Source organism: Raphanus sativus, chromosome 6, assembly GCF_000801105.2.
Source record: "Raphanus sativus cultivar WK10039 chromosome 6, ASM80110v3, whole genome shotgun sequence".
Lineage (NCBI taxonomy): Eukaryota > Viridiplantae > Streptophyta > Magnoliopsida > Brassicales > Brassicaceae > Raphanus > Raphanus sativus.
In genome coordinates, this window is record NC_079516.1 from 15,386,070 (window position 1) to 15,403,439 (window position 17,370).

At 34.6% G+C, this 17,370-nt stretch overlaps 4 protein-coding genes across 5 annotated transcripts; all 4 read right to left on the bottom strand.

Annotated features, from left to right (window-relative positions):
• Nucleotides 1–18: 18 nt before the first annotated feature.
• Nucleotides 19–2,479, bottom strand: LOC108810348 (bifunctional L-3-cyanoalanine synthase/cysteine synthase D2). The gene is made up of 10 exons (XM_018582468.2): nt 2,372–2,479; nt 2,156–2,227; nt 1,900–2,067; nt 1,234–1,497; nt 1,026–1,163; nt 886–937; nt 738–817; nt 468–527; nt 318–398; nt 19–230 (listed from the first exon to the last, which is right to left on the bottom strand). Exons 2-10 carry the CDS (start codon nt 2,192–2,194, stop codon nt 141–143), a joined length of 972 nt encoding a protein of 323 aa, XP_018437970.2. The 5' UTR covers nt 2,195–2,227; nt 2,372–2,479; the 3' UTR covers nt 19–140.
• Nucleotides 2,480–3,255: 776 nt separating this feature from the next.
• Nucleotides 3,256–4,484, bottom strand: LOC108806748 (40S ribosomal protein S24-1). Its single transcript, XM_018578934.2, has 4 exons — nt 4,299–4,484; nt 4,039–4,080; nt 3,771–3,941; nt 3,256–3,587 (listed from the first exon to the last, which is right to left on the bottom strand). The coding sequence occupies exons 1-4, from the start codon at nt 4,368–4,370 to the stop codon at nt 3,471–3,473; spliced, it is 402 nt and encodes a 133-aa protein (XP_018434436.1). The 5' UTR covers nt 4,371–4,484; the 3' UTR covers nt 3,256–3,470.
• A 595-nt stretch (nt 4,485–5,079) lies between these two features.
• Nucleotides 5,080–9,718, bottom strand: LOC108813805 (serine/threonine-protein kinase Nek3). Of its 2 annotated transcripts, none has more exons than XM_056988853.1 (14): nt 9,517–9,718; nt 8,847–8,978; nt 8,661–8,727; nt 8,236–8,301; nt 8,100–8,146; nt 7,972–8,017; nt 7,818–7,898; nt 7,628–7,720; nt 7,466–7,547; nt 7,349–7,398; nt 7,199–7,272; nt 7,062–7,113; nt 6,590–6,964; nt 5,080–5,946 (listed from the first exon to the last, which is right to left on the bottom strand). In XM_056988853.1, exons 2-14 carry the CDS (start codon nt 8,930–8,932, stop codon nt 5,296–5,298), a joined length of 1,770 nt encoding a protein of 589 aa, XP_056844833.1. In that variant the 5' UTR covers nt 8,933–8,978; nt 9,517–9,718; the 3' UTR covers nt 5,080–5,295. The 2 variants fall into 2 exon arrangements, with proteins under 2 accessions (XP_056844833.1, XP_056844834.1); XM_056988854.1 differs by having other exon boundaries at nt 5,080–5,925; nt 9,517–9,717.
• Nucleotides 9,719–14,636: 4,918 nt separating this feature from the next.
• LOC130496377 (trihelix transcription factor GTL2-like) lies at nt 14,637–17,023 on the bottom strand. Its single transcript, XM_056988400.1, has 2 exons — nt 16,547–17,023; nt 14,637–16,117 (listed from the first exon to the last, which is right to left on the bottom strand). The coding sequence occupies exons 1-2, from the start codon at nt 16,912–16,914 to the stop codon at nt 14,674–14,676; spliced, it is 1,812 nt and encodes a 603-aa protein (XP_056844380.1). The 5' UTR covers nt 16,915–17,023; the 3' UTR covers nt 14,637–14,673.
• Between the last annotated feature and the right edge of the window lie 347 nt (nt 17,024–17,370).

Consider the following 17,370-nt stretch of genomic DNA (forward strand, 5'->3'; position numbering starts at 1 on the left):
TTATAATACACACACACGGACACACCAAGTCATTCCTTATAATTATTCATCATTGAATATGTAACATTTTCTAAATTTTCCAACGACCAGGAACAATCAAACTGTAACCTTGGTACAGACATATATTTTTAAGACGCCACTCATTCAACCGGCAAATTTTCTGCTTCAAACCTAACAGAATCGAACAGTTTAGTCGATAGATAACGTTCTCCTCCACTGGGAAAAACCACCTGCAGACCAGACAAGAACCAATGGATATATTCAATAATCTTGGTTAATTCAAAACGCTTATGGTTAGTCAGAGACAAAACCTTTACCACAATGAGTTTCCCTGCATTTTCTGGCCGCTTTGCAACCCTTAACGCAGCCGCTGCTGCGGCTCCAGATGATATTCCCACCTGACAAATTATCACAACTGATCACAAACTCCTATGTTTCATTGTTTATAAACCGAGAATAAACCGTACCAACAATCCCTCTTTGAGAGCAAGAAGCTTGGCTGTTTCAATAGTTTCCTCACCTTTCACCTGAATCAAAAAAGATTGCATGCTGGTCTCAGAACATTGTTTCTGTTGGAAACGTTAAGGAAAGAGATTAGATCTCTAACTCTTCGTCTATTTTTATTTTTCTATACATTATCACGTTCTATTATCATTTTCAACTAATTTTGATCGTGATCAGGATTTTCACAGTCCTACAGCACGATTCAAAATGTAGATAAAACCTTAGCTACTTACTTGAATGATCTCATCAACAATGCTTAACTCCAAATTGGTTGGGATGATACCAGAACCAATTCCCTGGATTAAATGTGGACCTACAAGTCTTATAACGTTTTAGAGATAATCAAGAACTTAGACGAGAGAGTTATGTTTATTCCCTCACTTGGTTCTCCTCCACTGAGTACAGGACTTTCTAAAGGTTCAACCGCATAAACCTGTTGATCAAGATTGTAACAGAGTTATATACTTTTTCTTGAAAAAAAAATGTTACTTGGTTTTCAAGAATCAGTGAAGTTTTTGAACCTTAATGTCTTTATTCATCTCCTTGAGGAACTTCCCTACTCCACTAACCGTTCCACCAGTCCCAACACCAGCAACCAGTATATCTACTTTCCCTGCTGAATCTCTCCATATCTCCGGACCGGTGGTTCGGTAATGAATCTTCAAGACAAAAACCATTAGAGAGAGAGATAAAGAGAGACTACAAGAACATAGAATAGAGGTTATAAACCTCAGGGTTTGCAGGATTTTCAAACTGTTGTGGAACAAAACCACCAGGTGTTTTGCTTAATATCTCTTCAGTTTTTTCCAGCATTCCTTTAATGCCTATCTTCACATCTGTGAGATGAAGCTCTGCACCTAATGCTTTTAGAATGATTCTCCTCTCCAAGCTCATCGTTGAGGGCATCAAAAGTATCACTTTGTAGCCTCTTGCTGCACCGATGCAGGCTAGTCCTATCCCGGTGTTACCAGCCGTTGGCTCAATCAATGTACTCTAACGAAACACAATTCAGTTACATCTATGAACCCTTAATGAATTCTAGAAAAATATATAGAAATGCCCTCATATAGTAGTAGATTATGTTTTTATGAAAAAAATTAGCACACAAAGGGAAAAATTCTCCAAACAACATTTATTAAAGATAAAAACAAATATATATTTTTATTTGGATTTATTGTTAACTGATTAAGATTTAGAGTTTAGTATTTAAGGAGTAGAAATTGAATTATAATTTACGAGTTAGGGTAATTTTTTTTTCTTATCAAATGTGTGCCATTTTGAAATTTTTTATCATTGAATGCTATTTTTTATAAACTTTAAAGATGTGTTGTTTTGCATCTTTTCTCATGATTATAAATTTATATGGTTTTTTTAAATTTGTATTTTTTTATAAACCTCTCCGGGAGTAATCAATCCTTTGTCCTCTGCATCTTTGATCATACTATAAGCGATTCTGTCTTTGACGCTAGAGCAAGGCTCCATCATCTCAAGCTTGGCGGCTATACGGGCTAGGCAACCGTCAACAACTTTATTCAGATACACCATTGGTGTGTTACCAATCAACTATACAAAATGAAAGAAAAAAAAACAGAACAGAGGCTTTTAGACATGTTCTTTATTTCAAGAACGAGATAGAGAGTTTTTTCCTTACTTCAGTCACATCGTTCTTGATTAAGCAACGATCTTCCATGTTACTCTCTCTCTCTCTCTCTCTTTGAAACTCCTGCAGATTTAATTAGCTACAAAATAAGCATACACACACAATCCCAAAAATACCCAACGATCTTTCCATGTTCTCTAAACAGAGCAGAACTACATGGTGTACGTTTATGGATAAACTAGAAAGAACTCAAAAGTAAAGTCATACCTTCAAAAATTTAAACGTAGGTGTCAATGGTGAAGAGAAAAATGAACCGGTAAGTCTCTAAATCTATTCCAGACTGTATATATACACTGACATACAATATATCTAGATTAGTACAGAGTGGTTGTACTATAGCATAGTAATGTGTATATGGTTAAAAAGATTAGTACGCTGCGTTCACATGTGGACCTGTGATGTGAAAGTATGGAGATGAGGTTGTGTCATCATGCATAATGTGTGGAAAATAAGAACACGTAAAAGTTTGTGTCATCTTGCGAAGTCTGAAAATAACATCATGCACTACACTATATATAGATTTCTTTAATGTAAAGATAACATTTAATAGTGTTATTTAAAAGCATTATGAACCTTTACTATGATTAAGTTACTAATCTTATGTTATAAAGATAGGATTCTGATCAACGATTGGATAATACAAGATGCGCATATGCTCTTCATTATTTTGTTTTATTTTGTGGAATTGTTTTTGCCAGTGATGAGAACTTTTAACCAGTTGGTCATCAAAAAATAATATAACAAAGAGTTCTAGTAGCAACTGTAAGTTTGTAACATATATTTAACCCCAAAGGAAAACTTGTTAATAATGTTCATTAGGTATATGATATCATACATGCATCACACAGAATCATAAATCTGCTTTCTTACATAAATAGTTAAGATAGTTTTTGTTTTTATTGGACTAATGGATCTACCAAAAGCCATTAATCATCTAATACGAAGGTTATGGCACAACCCTCACTATCTCACTCACCCCCTGATGAACAAAATCAAAGACATTCTAAAAGACCTAGAAAGATTTCATCACCTCTAGAAAGCTCCAATGGAGCAAATTACACGCCCATGTGCTTTACCAATGGATGTTCAAGGAGAAAAAGTTTGAAAATGTATTCAGCAAAATCTTAGCACATTGGTTCTCTAAAGCTTTAAAGCATATAATCCAAACCGAGACAAAACGAGTGTGACAATGGCAAACCACAAAATCGAATTAGATGATAACTAATAGTAAACATGGGCCATAAACAAGGGATACACTGCAGAGTACAACAACCCTTGCTCCTCCTGCAAGCTCTCTTCAGCAAGCTTACTTCTTCTTGGGGTCACCAGCCTTGGTCTTCTTAACACCACGGATTTTCTTGGCTCTGTTCTTTCTCTCCTTAATCTGTTTCCTTGATTTCTCAATCTTGGTGTCAAGCCCATTCTGTCAAAGTCAAAATAAAATTCCAAAACAATTACAACTCAAATATTGCCACAAACACATCAAACCCAACATAGTTTCATAGCAATGCAGGGGAGACAGAAGCATCAAGAATAAAAAAAACACATTGCTATCAAAGATGTTAAAAGATGTCAAGAGAGAGGGAAATAAAATTAGAAATAGTACCCTGATGAGCCTGTACTTAGGCTCGAACTTCTTTGCACTCTCGACATTGTCATAGATCAAACCAAACCCAGATGATTTACCACCTCCAAAATGGGTTCTGAATTTGAATACAAAGATTGCATTTGGGTCCTTGACCTCGTACATCCTTGCCAACTTCTCCTTTAGCTCAGCCTTCATCAATAATCCAAATACAAAAAAAATAACAATCAGAAAATACACAAAGCACCCCAAAAAATAAAAAGAAGAAATGCATTTGTAAAGTTCATACCTTTGAGACATTGGCTCTTCCTGGGTGAAGAACATCAATAACCTGCATCACAAGGCACCGTAACTACTTGGTAAATAATCTTAATTTAAAAACAATTGATAGCTTAATGGTGCGTTACGACAACAACTTGCTATGTGAAAGTTTTATAATTATCTATGCATAGACCTCTAGTTTATCATTTCTAGTAAATGTTGCTACACTGGCAAGATCAAATGAATCATAGAGACAGAACATATGCAGTGTTAAGGACTGAAACTCACAAACTGTTTCCTGGAGAGAAGCCTGTTGGTCATGAACTTCCTTGTCCTGATGGTGACTGCTTTCTCCGCCATGGCTGCGATTCCTCCGAGATCAAACTGAGCTCTCCGGTTTTAAAGAGTTTTCTCTAGCAGCGCCGTTTTGAAGAAAGGGATGCTTAGAAAGCCTAGCTGCGTATATGTGGCTCTCTCTCACTTTAAGGTTTTTAGGGTTTCGTTTCTTACTGGATCTAGCTTGATGGGCCAAATCGGGATATGTAGAGATAAAACGAACGTTAAAGCCCATTTGACATTAATAGAACTATGGGAGTGAGATGATTGATTGGGATTGTAACTAAAGAAAATTTCATGTAGAATTTTGTCTACATAAGATTTTTTAGTTAATGGTAATGGATATTTTATAAAATTTTATTACAGAAATATTTTTCATAACCAAAATTTCACTTAATTGACATATCTATTAATATGTAGAAGATATGATTTTGGATATTTTGAAATCATAAAAATCTAAATGTTAAGAGTTTCAACACTATAATTTATAATATTTTGTAATTCATTGTATTTTATAAAATTTTGTTAGACATTTTCGATAAACTATTTTTAGAAAGATAGCATAAAATATTCATGAAAAGAATTATAACAAAAGCAGTGTCAAAATACCAAAATAAGTTTTGTCAAAGAGGTAAATCCGTTGGAAATAGTCACCCTTCATTTGTGTAGCAAATTGTGAGTGGTTTAAGGGTTTAAGCAAAAGGTGTGAAGACATGAGAAAAAATGCAACCACTTAAACTGCAATCTATACTATGTGATTCATAAGTTCTAAGTGGAATAATGATTACAGAGTTAACAGAAAGCTGTATCTGTTGGTATCAGTCTTTCTTGGATATCATTGTATCATCAGATACAAGGGTTAGCTTCAAAGAAACACAGCCTAACTGTCAAACAACTTCTATCAAATCGTGGAAGAGATTCAAAAAAAGGACTTAGAACCCAGTGTTCCTTAACCTTCTTGCTTATTAGTACTAGTTTCCTTGTAGCTCTTGGACAACCATATCGCTGTCTCTCTCGGCGACACTTTCCCCGGACCAAACGGTTTCAACAACACATTCAACTCATCATACCTCTCATCCAAAAGCAACCTCGCGCTGAACTCAAGCAACCCCTCGAGCGCCTCAGCGCGCTGCTGATACGAGCTAGGGTCAAACCTCTGTCTACTCCTCCTCGATGCACCACCACCTGAGGAACCCCTGCTCGACGCTCCTCCAGCGGTCGCGTTCTGATCAGACAAGAAGCTTCTGGTGGTTTGTTCGCGTTCTGGTTCTTCGAGCGTGAACTTGTCTTTTGTGATCGAGCAGTCGAGCGGCGGCTCTGGAGGCGGGCTGTATGATCCTTTGGACGATCCTTTGGTCTTCTTGATACGCACGACGGGAGTGAAAGGCATCTCTTCGTATGAGGCTAGTGGGAACTTGATTGTGTCGATTCTTGGTGAGTTTACGGAGACGTCTGGAGAGTTTAGCTGATGATGGAGGAGTATACCGATGTTGGGAGTGTAGATAGTGTCTTTTGTTCCTTTTGAAGGCTTCTGTGAGATTGGTAAGGAGGCCCTACGAGTTGTTGTTGCAGATGGTTTCTGACACATGAGATCAAAAATCTAAACAGACTGAATCAGTAACTTGTAAGATAAAGTAGGGCTGGATGTTGAACCGAACCGAAATTTTTTGGTTAAGAGTTCGGTTCAATAGGTTTTCTAAATAGTTCGGTTTCCAGTTTGGTTAGGTAATCCGTTACTTCGGTTTTATTAAAAAAAACGCAGAAAAGTAATAACCAAATTTCAAACCGAAATAATCAAATTAATCAACTTATCCGAAATTTTAATAAAGCTAAACCAAAATATAACCAAAATCAGAAAACTTTGCAGTTTATTTTGAACCAAACCGAACCAAAACTTTTGGGTTACGAGTTCGGTTCGGTTTCTATAGGTTTTCTAAGAGTTTGGTTTCCGGTTCGGTTAGGTAAAACCGTTACTTCGATTAAAACAAAAAAAAAAGTATAACCAAATCATACCAAAACCCCCAAACCAAATTAACCAAATTTTAAACCAAAATAATGAAACTAACCGACTTATCCGAAATTTTAAACCAAAAAAAAAAAAAAACTTCAGTAGGATTTTAAAAAACTGAACTTTATTTCGGGTTAATTTAGTAAGATTTATGTTGAACCGAAATAACCAAAAACCGAAGTACCCTAACCCCGCAGGCCTATTAAAAGAAGTATATGGACTAATAGTGACTTACCAGGCCACCAGTCTTAGGCTGGCTTGATCTAACTGGCACATGTTTCGAGCTGTAAGAAACCCCTGAAGTTTTGGAAACAGCTGGTCTACGAACAACAACCACTCCACCGTTGTCCACTGGCCTACTACGCCTGTTCAAATACGTGTGCAGGGGTTTGACAGAAGAAACAGAATCAACCTGGTGGTCAACCTCAAACCTGCTTGGACCATAGCTCTTGCATTTTCTCTGCTCAGGATAACTTTTTCTCCTCCTTGCGGATTCAGATTCTGGTAACTGACCACCACCAGACAATGCATCTTGTCCTCGGTAGCTCACCTTGAGAAGAACCTTTTGAACGTAGGGCTGAAGCAGCTGGTGTCTGAGAAGTTCAGAAGCCTATACACACAAAAAAAACTTACCTATCTATCAGGTTTTGTATATACAGCTTAGGTTTTTAATGATCATATAACAGAATCGTTGCGTGTGTGCGTACGCTTGGTCTGAGTTCTGGATTCTTCCTCAGCATGCTTTTAACCAAACCTCGACTGGAGAAGAAAGCAAGGAAAACACAAAACAAACTTACCTGTCAGCTCTCTCTCTATACAAAATAAGAATATTTACTAAACTTACAAGCCAATAGAATATTGCACAGGAAGTGGAGCAACGATGGATCTGTTTATCCTGTTGATCAGCCCTTGTATGTCCTTAAAACATAATAAACCAGAATAATCAATGAAGATTAATATTATCTTGAACGAGGTGTGGATGAAGAGTTTTTACAAAGGCTTTGAATGCAGGTTTCAGAGCCGTCATCTCATACATACAACATCCTGTGTAATAGAAACAGACTCTTAGTTTGCTTCTCTTAAGTGTCTTTAGATGATGAGAAAAACTTGCCTAACGACCAAATATCAGACTTAGAGCCGTAGGGAATATCGGCAAGTAGCTCAGGGCACATGTAGCTTGGCGTTCCAACCACCTGATTTAAAAAAAAAAAAACTCATCTCAGAGGACTTAAGATAAGACCATTGAAGAAGTTCGAAAAACACTAATACTTACAGAAGAAGCAAGGTCGTCTGATGTCAAGATCTTGGCAAGTCCAAAGTCACCTAGACGTATATCTTGATCCTTTGTCAAGAATATGTTTGAACACTGGAAAGTAGATTTCTATAATTAGTAAGTTTCTTCAAACACACACACACACGCAATGTTTTTTGTTATGCTATAAAAACACACACAAACCAACAACCTTGACATCGCGATGGAGAATGTGAGTGGCGTGCAAGTATTCAAGAGCCATCAAGAGTTGTACCAGCCACTTGCAGAGTTTCTGAAGAAAAAAAAAAAAAGAGATTTTCAAAACTTTTTTAAGATCAGATCACATGTGTGTAACGTAACAACACCTCTTCAGAGAATTCTACTCCGTTGGCTTTCTTTATTGCTTCAGCCCTGTAATGTAGAAGAAGTTACAATGTATCAGTAACCCCTTTAAGAGTCCAGAATGGGTAAAGAAGAGTAAACAACAAGTTACATGTCACCGCCTTTGCAATAGCCTATAACAATGCACACATAGCATCCCTGAAACACACACACACACCAGAGACAATATTATTTACTTTTAAATGTGTACAAATAAATCTCTAATTAAGTAAACAGAGAGGGCTTACTTTTTCAACCCAAGAGTCTTTATATTCCACAATGAATGGGTTTCGTATCTTTGAGATTAATTCCATCTACAGGGAGATAACAAGGAGAACTGTTAGTCACAAAAGCATAACCTGTGGCATTTCTTTGAAGGCCTATAACACTGTAGCATTCAGATACTAGTGTACACTCATATTTCAAGTCAGCTTTTATATGTAGTGGTTAGATTAAGATTGACTCAACTTACTTACTAGTCTAATAGAACTTCATACTTCAGACAAATTGTATCCATAATGGCTAGTGGAAAAGAAGAGTTTAATCTCAAATAATAAAGATTCACTATGTGCCATCATCTAACCAGTGTTCTATAAAACTTGCTTGATCCATGTAGAAAATATGCAAGTGTTAGTGTGAGTGTGTGTGTAACACATTTGAGATTAGAATGAACCTCTTGATGAGCAGATCTTCTTGTTCTACCAGTCTGCCTAGCCAACCGGATTTTCTTCAAAACATACCTTCATGAATCAAGATTACAACAGAGAATCAATTGCATACATCACATTAAAAGAAAAACCATTGAGAAAAAAACTCAAATTGATCAGTTTCCATAAAAGTGATCACAAGTAGTACTTACAGTTTCTTCTCATGCTTATGCCTCACAAGAAGAGCTGAGCCAAAGGAACCTTTCCCAATCTGCTCAAGAACCTCGTAATGCTCCATTAGACTACAAAGCTCCTCAAACAAATACTATCTTCCTGTGTGGAATCTGAAAATAAACACAAAACAGCAATGATCAGTTTATCTCAATGAAGCAGCAAACACTAACCGTACCTTTCAGGACATATAAAGATTTTGAGGGAGAAAAGTAGCTAAAAAGGTGAAACATTTAGTAATAAGCTAATTAAAGTGAGAGAACTCTTTGCACGTATCTTCCTTACGACCCACCAAAACCTAAGTAAAGGTCAATTTTTTTTGGCCATGAAAATGAAATCTTTAAGAGGGTTAAAAGCTTAGAAAAGAAAGGTATCCACATCATGAAAACTGACTCTTTCTAATAACACATGCTCAATTAGCAATTAAAATAAAAATTCTTGAAATGATTTTTTTCTTTCTTTCTTTTGTCTTGTTTAAAGCTCAAACCTTTATTGCAATAATTGGTCTGAAAACACTTCATTACTCACATTTGCGGTAATGAAAAGAACCAATCAGGTGTCTATGTTGATTTTAAAACCAGAAACTAATAAAGGAAGAGTCTTTGGGTTCGAAACTGAGAAACAGAGTTAGTGTGAGTGAGAGGAGCAAACCTAAGAAAGTGTCGGTGAGAGATTTGGAGGAATGTGATTACAGCATTATTCGAGAAGAAGCTACAAAACGGCAGCGTTGCAGAGGAAGGAGTGAGTGTGGAGAGGAAGCTGGGAAAGAAGCTGCTTCGCCATGAGACCTGCTTCTTCTTCTCTCTCTCTCTCTCTCTCTGTCTATGAGAGTGTGAGGAAAACGACAGAGTTACCGTGAGAGACGTAAATAGACTTTGTTATTTCTTTTTATATAAAATAAATAAATATATCCTGTGACTCTATTTAATGTCTATTAATTGTTTAATATTTTCGCTGGAAGTATTTTTTATTATACTGTATATCGTTTTCTTAAATAATTGGTTAACTAGAATAGGACCCGCCCTAAAGGGCGGAAATTGATTTGTCAAATTTCAATTAATAATATATGGTATATATAATATGTGTATATAATATTATATATATTTTGTGTAACATTTATATATATATATATACATATTAGACATATATATAATATTTTATTAAATATATGTAGAATTTAATAGTGTTATAATTTGTGTTGTATTTGTTATTAGTTTGTATTTAATCTTTTTTCATTTTTGGTATAATAATTTATCTTGTCACACCTTTTACTTTTTAACTTATACACAGAGTTATGTCCTTTTTCAAAAAAAAACTTATACAAAAAGTCTCGTAAAATGTAATATATAAAAAACATATTTAATAAATTTACTGACCATATGCCACCATTATTTGGTTATTTGAACAAAAAAAAAATCATGTTCTTGCATAACTGTGTATATGTTGTGATATGATGTAGATGAAGAGTAAATATATGGAAGTAAAGTTAGTGATACGAACATGAGCCTATGTTGGTCTATGCCACAATTATTTGGTTTTGGGAAGATCAATGAGCATAAACATACACGGTCTTTGTATGCTTACGTTGTAAATGAGTCGGATATTTTTTCTCTTATGTCTGGAATGATATAGAACTCGTTGATTTAAGAGTGGTTCAGTTTTATATGATCTAATTATATTAAGAGATTAACCAAAAATATTATAAAAGTGTTACTGGTTAGGTTTAACTAATCTATGTTGGTTAAGATTTGGTTTAATTTAAGTTGGTAGGTTGCATTGTATAGGAGGCATGATATATTCTAGCAACAATTATGAAAGAGTCCAAAATTTAAATGAGAACTTCAAATAGTAGATAATCCCTAAATTAATAGATTAGATTTATCACTTTCATAGATGTTCAGTAGACACTCTTTTTTAAAAAAACACTTGTATTTTATAGATTTTGATCAACCAGAGTTTTACAAGGAACAACTTCAATCCAAAAGAAAAGACGAAGAGAAATCTTAATGACCTATTCAAAGAGTTGACTAAGCCAGCATGGAAATCCCCTTGCTATATAGGATTGAAAAAATTCTTCCTTGAGTGCGCTTGATGCAATAAGCTTTGCACCTTTGATGTCATGATAAGGGCTGAACTGAGCCTTCCAATCTTGAAATTCATTCAGTAAAGGTATTAGTATGTGATGAGTAGAATGAAAGAAACGGCCAAGCAGATGGTTTGTTGATGGATCCAATCATTTCATGATCGTCACTAGTGAAGACTATGGAGTCAAAATGCATATATTTTAATGATTCAATAGCCCAACTCCAGTTTTGAAAGGAAACATCATGTTTGTTTGTAATGCTGATGAAAAAACGTCCTCCACGAAAGAGGATTTTCCTTCTCTGTTGTGGAGTATCTAAGAAGCTCTACCATGATTCTTTTCCTTATTCCAAGCATAGCCAACTTCATATTGGAGATACGGAAGTTTAGAAGACTTCGTAAAAACGATCCTCCTCACAACGTGATGATTATGAGTGGCGACCACATCTATCTTGCCACACCCAAGTTTTTCAAGGAAAAAGGCTACGGGACCTTAGCTGATTTCAGGCCAAAGACTGGCAATGAGGCCAAGATCAATGACGAAGTTGAAGACTCTTGGGTTTGGAGACAACTTATGTGCCTTCCATGGCAGGCTGAGGAGCAGAGGAAGAAAAGGAAGAGAGAATCAGGTTCAGATAGGTTAAGCAATTCTACTATATGAAGTGTCAATCCCGGACAAACTTCCTGCTTTGGCCAGCTTCCTGAAGAATCACCATAGCAAAAAAAATCATCACTTTTTCTCCACTTGCTATTCCGTAATGTACCATGCGGTCATGCTAAGAAAGTTGGATGACCCTTGCTCGGAAATCCACGGGAAACTATTTCTTGAGGAGAACCTTCAAGCCTTTTCTAAGTGAATATATTGTTTGTTGCTTCTATAGAGCCAATGGTCTGAATAAGCCGGTATAAAAGACCCACCAATGTAAACAGTAAATCGTTACATTTTTTGTACACAAACAATCTAAACTTAGAAAAAAATTGATTTGAACCTGAATCAAAAATCTGAATGTTTATGTCTATTTGATATTATGTGTGGTTCACTAGTGGCAGTTATTTTCTTAACTGAGATAGTCAAGTTATGCATAGATAGTATGCATTTAACTAGTGTATAAGACTAAGGTAATTTATATTTAATTTTATGGTGATTAGTCTTAGATACATTTTCTCTAAACCATTCATTTAGTGTGTATTTTGTAACATATTCTCATTGCTTTAAACAGATGAAAAACCATATGAATGTCTGAAAAAAAGAAAATAATAACATGTGATGAAATATCAGAGAAGAGTATATAAGGATGAAGTTTCTATCTTATCAGTATGATGTTTTGTTAGCTATTCAGTACTCTTCCATTCAATGCCGGTCTAATGTTTTATAGTTTTGTTCCATGTTTCTGCAAAAGCATCCATTAAACTCATATAGTCAAGTCTTTCAACCATAATTATCTCAGTTGATAACATAGTCATCTCGTTTAATCTCTTTTTTGATATAGTAAACCTCAAATATTTTTTATCAGTTTCAAATTCAAAAAACTTCTTTCAGATGTAGCAATTGATATCAAAATGGTCAACAATATCTGATAAGCAATATTGTGTGTTATGATGACAATCCTCGTTTATCAAAAAATAAAGAAGTTTAATACCGTTTCTAATTTCTACAAGTATTGATTCTAGAAAAAATTTTAGTTTCATAAATAAATTATCACCAACTATGCCAAAGCGTCAAGAGTTCAACAACAACCTAGTCACATACCTTGTTACAGAAATGATGAATAAATAAACTGAATCAATAGAAACTAAATTATATAATCAAGTGACAAAATGGTAAAATAATAATCTGGATAAATGGAAAACTATTGCATGATTAAAATGATAAATTGAAACAAGAGAAAAAAAAAACTATTTCGTGACTAAGTTTTATTTCAAATTTTAACTTTTAACTATAATTTAAAATAGAAATTTACTTTTCATTATTAATAATATATTTTACTTTTAATTTATTAATAACGTTTATGGAATTTCAAAATTTTATAAAAATTATTCTAACTAATAGTGTCCAATAAAAAATATTTAGCTTAAAATCTTATAAATTTTATTTGTTTATAAATACTACTTTTTCAAAAATATATGTCATTTGGATTTAGATGCTCTAATCGACAGTTTGGATAGGTTGTTCTTTGGGTCAGTCCTGCTTCCATGTCAGCAGAGAAAAGGAGAAACACACAAGTTTGCTTTGACAATTTTCAGAGTTGTATCTCTTCAATCCATAATCTCTTTTAAAGTTTAGAACTGTTTAAAATAATAATTTTAACAGAACAATTTTGCATTAACAATTTGTACCAAAAAAAGTTTTGTATTAAAAAGGATTTGATCTCAGAACACACAAAAAGTCTCTTATGCTACCACTTAACTACTGCATCTTTATTAAACAGAAAAAGGCCCAAGTTGTCTCTTCGTTCTATACTTTTAGTCGGTCGTGCATTAAGAATAATTGTTTTTCATTTGTTTTAAAAAAAAATAGGTGTGTGAATTACGTGTTGTGGAAGGATATGAATCATACGACTCTGATACCAGTTTAGTGGAATATTTCTACATATACATAATACCTCTAACAGCAACAGTGCCGTCTCTATCATTGAGCTTCGAGGTTCCTAATAATTACTATTCTATAAAAAAACAACTGATCACAGCTAAGTAATACAGTGTGTGTGAACTGTGAAATGTGAACACCAACTTGTTAACTTTTCTTTTTTTTTTAAAGTTCTATGAACATTGGGATGTATGCTTATAATAATATGATATGTGACAATTCGACCGGTTTATGCGTCTTTGTTATGATAAACTAAGTAACAGTCCATCGCAAATATATAATATATTGTGCCACAGTTACAATGGCTATGCGAATACAAGCATAACAAATTCCACTACGATTTTATATCAGAATTGATGATTCTGAATGAAAATACATTTCAAAATGGGATAAATCTTCAAAATATGTGTTGTAAATAGAAGTTGAAAAGTAAAACATGACAAGAATCATCTTTATCGTTATCCTATAAAACAAGAATATAACAAAACATTACGTACACTAAAACTACACAAAATCACATGTGAAACTAAGACAAGACTTTAAAAACAAAATAGACCAATATTTCTTTTTGACCAAAAAAAAAAATAGACCAATATTTCTATCAAATTTCTTTTCTGAACCTTTGGTATCTTTAATCATTATTAAGACTGAAATGACCTGTATTCTTTGTGATTATCGGCCTCCATTTCGATAAGAATCAAAATGAGACAGGATTAACTTGTTTTCGATTCTGAAATTTCGTTACCCCTACCCATCATCTAGCTCGTTCTCCACCTTTAGGCACCGAATAAAAACGTACAGGTTGGATTTGAGTGAAGTTTCCATGAAGAATTCACGTATACTGTTTTTTTTGTTCTTACAACATTTCTTATCGAAAACCTGATCTCGTCACATGTGTGAAGTTCATAAAATGCCATAACCATAACTTTAACCAGTAGTTTATTCAAGTTCAACTGAATTTCACTGTTTGTCGGTGCACGTGTACTGTCCAGCTAAAATAGTGAGTGTCGTTTCTACTGATGCTTTAAAACATTAAATGATTCATTTATTACTTAGATTTTTCATAATAACCAAAAAAGAGATTTAAAAAAACAAGAAAACAAAATTAAACTAGTAATTTATATTTATTGTATTGAGGTTTATTCGAACGCAAGATCGAAACCTGAAAATTGTACACTGTTCTTTTTGCCGGCACCATTTGCATCTAGATGCATGGCTGCAGGAATATCATCATGATCTCCCGATCCAACCCGGGTTTCCAGCTCTCCGGTTGACGTGTTGGTGGCGGTGGTGGTGGTCCCAGTGAAGGGTTGGCTGTACAAAGCTGTGAGTTGGTGAAAATAAGGACAAGTCCTTGAGTCAAGTGGTCTCTTCTTGTTAACATCTTTTGTTTTCTTAAAATATTTGTTGATGTTTTCCCATTTCTCTTTGCATCTCTTGGCACTTCTCTTGTACCCACTCTCCAACATTTTCTTTGATATTCTTTCCCACAAAGAAACAGCTTTTGGGGATGATGATGATAATGAGATCCCATCTTTGTGATGTTCATCATCATTCATGGTACTGATACTGCGTCTGATGTTGATAAGAGCCAGCACCTCATCTCTAGGCCATCTCTTGCTAATATCACTCGTATCATCACTTTTTGGAGGTTTTATGTTTTGGGTTTTGGTTTTTAGAGTTTTAGTTGAAATGGGATCAAGTGGTATGTCATTGGTTTGAAGAGAAATGGAGTAGTCTGAGGTTAGGGTTCGAGGTAATAGTGCTGATGAAGTTTGACACTCTGTTATACCTTGGGTTTTTGGTAGAACTAAGGAAGATAAGTCTTGAGAAGGGCTTGGGCTATGGACCTTATAATTCCCATAGTCGTGGCTATCATGATCTGTGAACTTAGATATGAACTTGATGATGCTGGTATTTCTATCACTAGCCATAGCTTGTTCGTTTGCTCTAATCTCTACCTCTTTGTTAAGCCTCTCCATCTCTTGCTTCTTCCAAGCTTCCTCTCTAGCCACTTTTTCTTCTTCCTTCTTCACCATATCTCCAAGAAGCTTCTTATGCATCTCCTCTTGTTGAGCTATCATGTTGCTCACAACACCCTCAAAAAACCCTGTTAGCACAACAAACCTCTTCTTCTTTTTCTTCCTCTTCCTCTTCTTCTTGTCCCTCATGATCTTCAAGTTTAATGATGATGATGACGACTTCCCATCATCTTCATGGTTTCCAACATTATCAACGGTGGTTACTTTATTCCCCATTGATGATTCTTCTACTTGACCCTGATGATCTCTTTTGTCATCCAATAAGTCTTGTCCCGTTTCCTCAACGTTTCCTTTTCCCTCTAGTGAATTGTTACTCTTGTTTTGGTTATCCCCAACTTCTGATGGGACATGCTCATCATCATTATGACCATGATGATAAAACTCTTCGACCTCACTAAACATCCTATAATTTCCTTTGTTGTTGTAACTGCTGATGTGATGATCATTAGCGTTGTTACTATTAAAATATCTTCTCTCTTCTTCTTCAAATTTCTCTCTGCATTCTTGTGGACTCCTCTTAAACCCAACTTCTGCCAACTTTCTACAGCCGTCATAATTTCATAAACTACATAGCATCATTAATTATGCAAATATACACACCTACCAAAAATACACAAGCATATAATAAAACTTCGTAGTTTTTCCCCTATATACATATAATATATCCATGTTTCAGTTCATTGTATAATAAAACTTCTCGAGAAATGCCAATTATGTATAAATACATATTTAATGCCCAATCATTTGCCAAAATTAAATTTGCCAATCTATAGTCTGTCAAATGTGTAGCCAGAATTGTCACTTATAGTTGAGCGCAGATTTTTAAAATTTGCAACAAAACTAATGCAATAAAACACTAAATAGACTAATGTTCATGTCCATATGCATATATGAAAATATATAAATATTAGTTGATGCATATATATAGAAGTATATTTCATATGTTTATCTGTGTGTGAATATGTATTACCTTGAGGTGAGCTCCCAAGTGAATTCAGGGAACCAATTCTCCACCGTAGATCTGAACCTAAGAAGAGCAAGAACTTCATCACTACACCATGGATGATGATGAAAAAGACGATGATCTTCGCCATCATGATCCGTATGACCTATCCACTGAGAAGTAACACCCCCATCTTTGATGTCATGGTGATGATGGTGAATTATCTTACGGCTATCGAGGCTCAACATATGCTGGGCTTGATGGTTGGAGTTAAAAGAAGCGAATGAGACAGGAAAAGGAAGTGAACTTTCAGTCGCCGGTTGATGCGGCGGAGGAGGTGGCTGTGGAGATGCTATGAACTGCTGGATCTGTTCCGGTACTCCACCATCAAACATGTTTCTTTATTCTTCTTATTTTTCTTCTTTTGTTTCACTTAGCTATATTCACATCGAAACCTAACTTTTCTCTCTCAATTTGGACTCTCTTTTTATATTGCTATCTTATTCATTTATAGGGATATAAATATAAAAATTTGAAAATAAAACAATCGATAGTTCAGTGATATTTTTGAATCGCGGTCCAGTTCTTTTTCGAAAAATGTTATTTTAATTATCAACTTTTAAATTTAGTTAAAATAAAACACATTTTTCTGAACTAAAAAATATTCAATTTTTACTAACAATTCATTTTAATCGTATAATTTGTCAACCATTATAGTTAACTAGCATTGGACTTAAAATAGCTTTTAAAGTTCATGGTTTTTAGGCAAAAAATATAAATAAACATTTTTACAATAAATAAGTTGGTAACTAAAACATTTTATAAATATGAATATTGAATAGTAAAAGTAC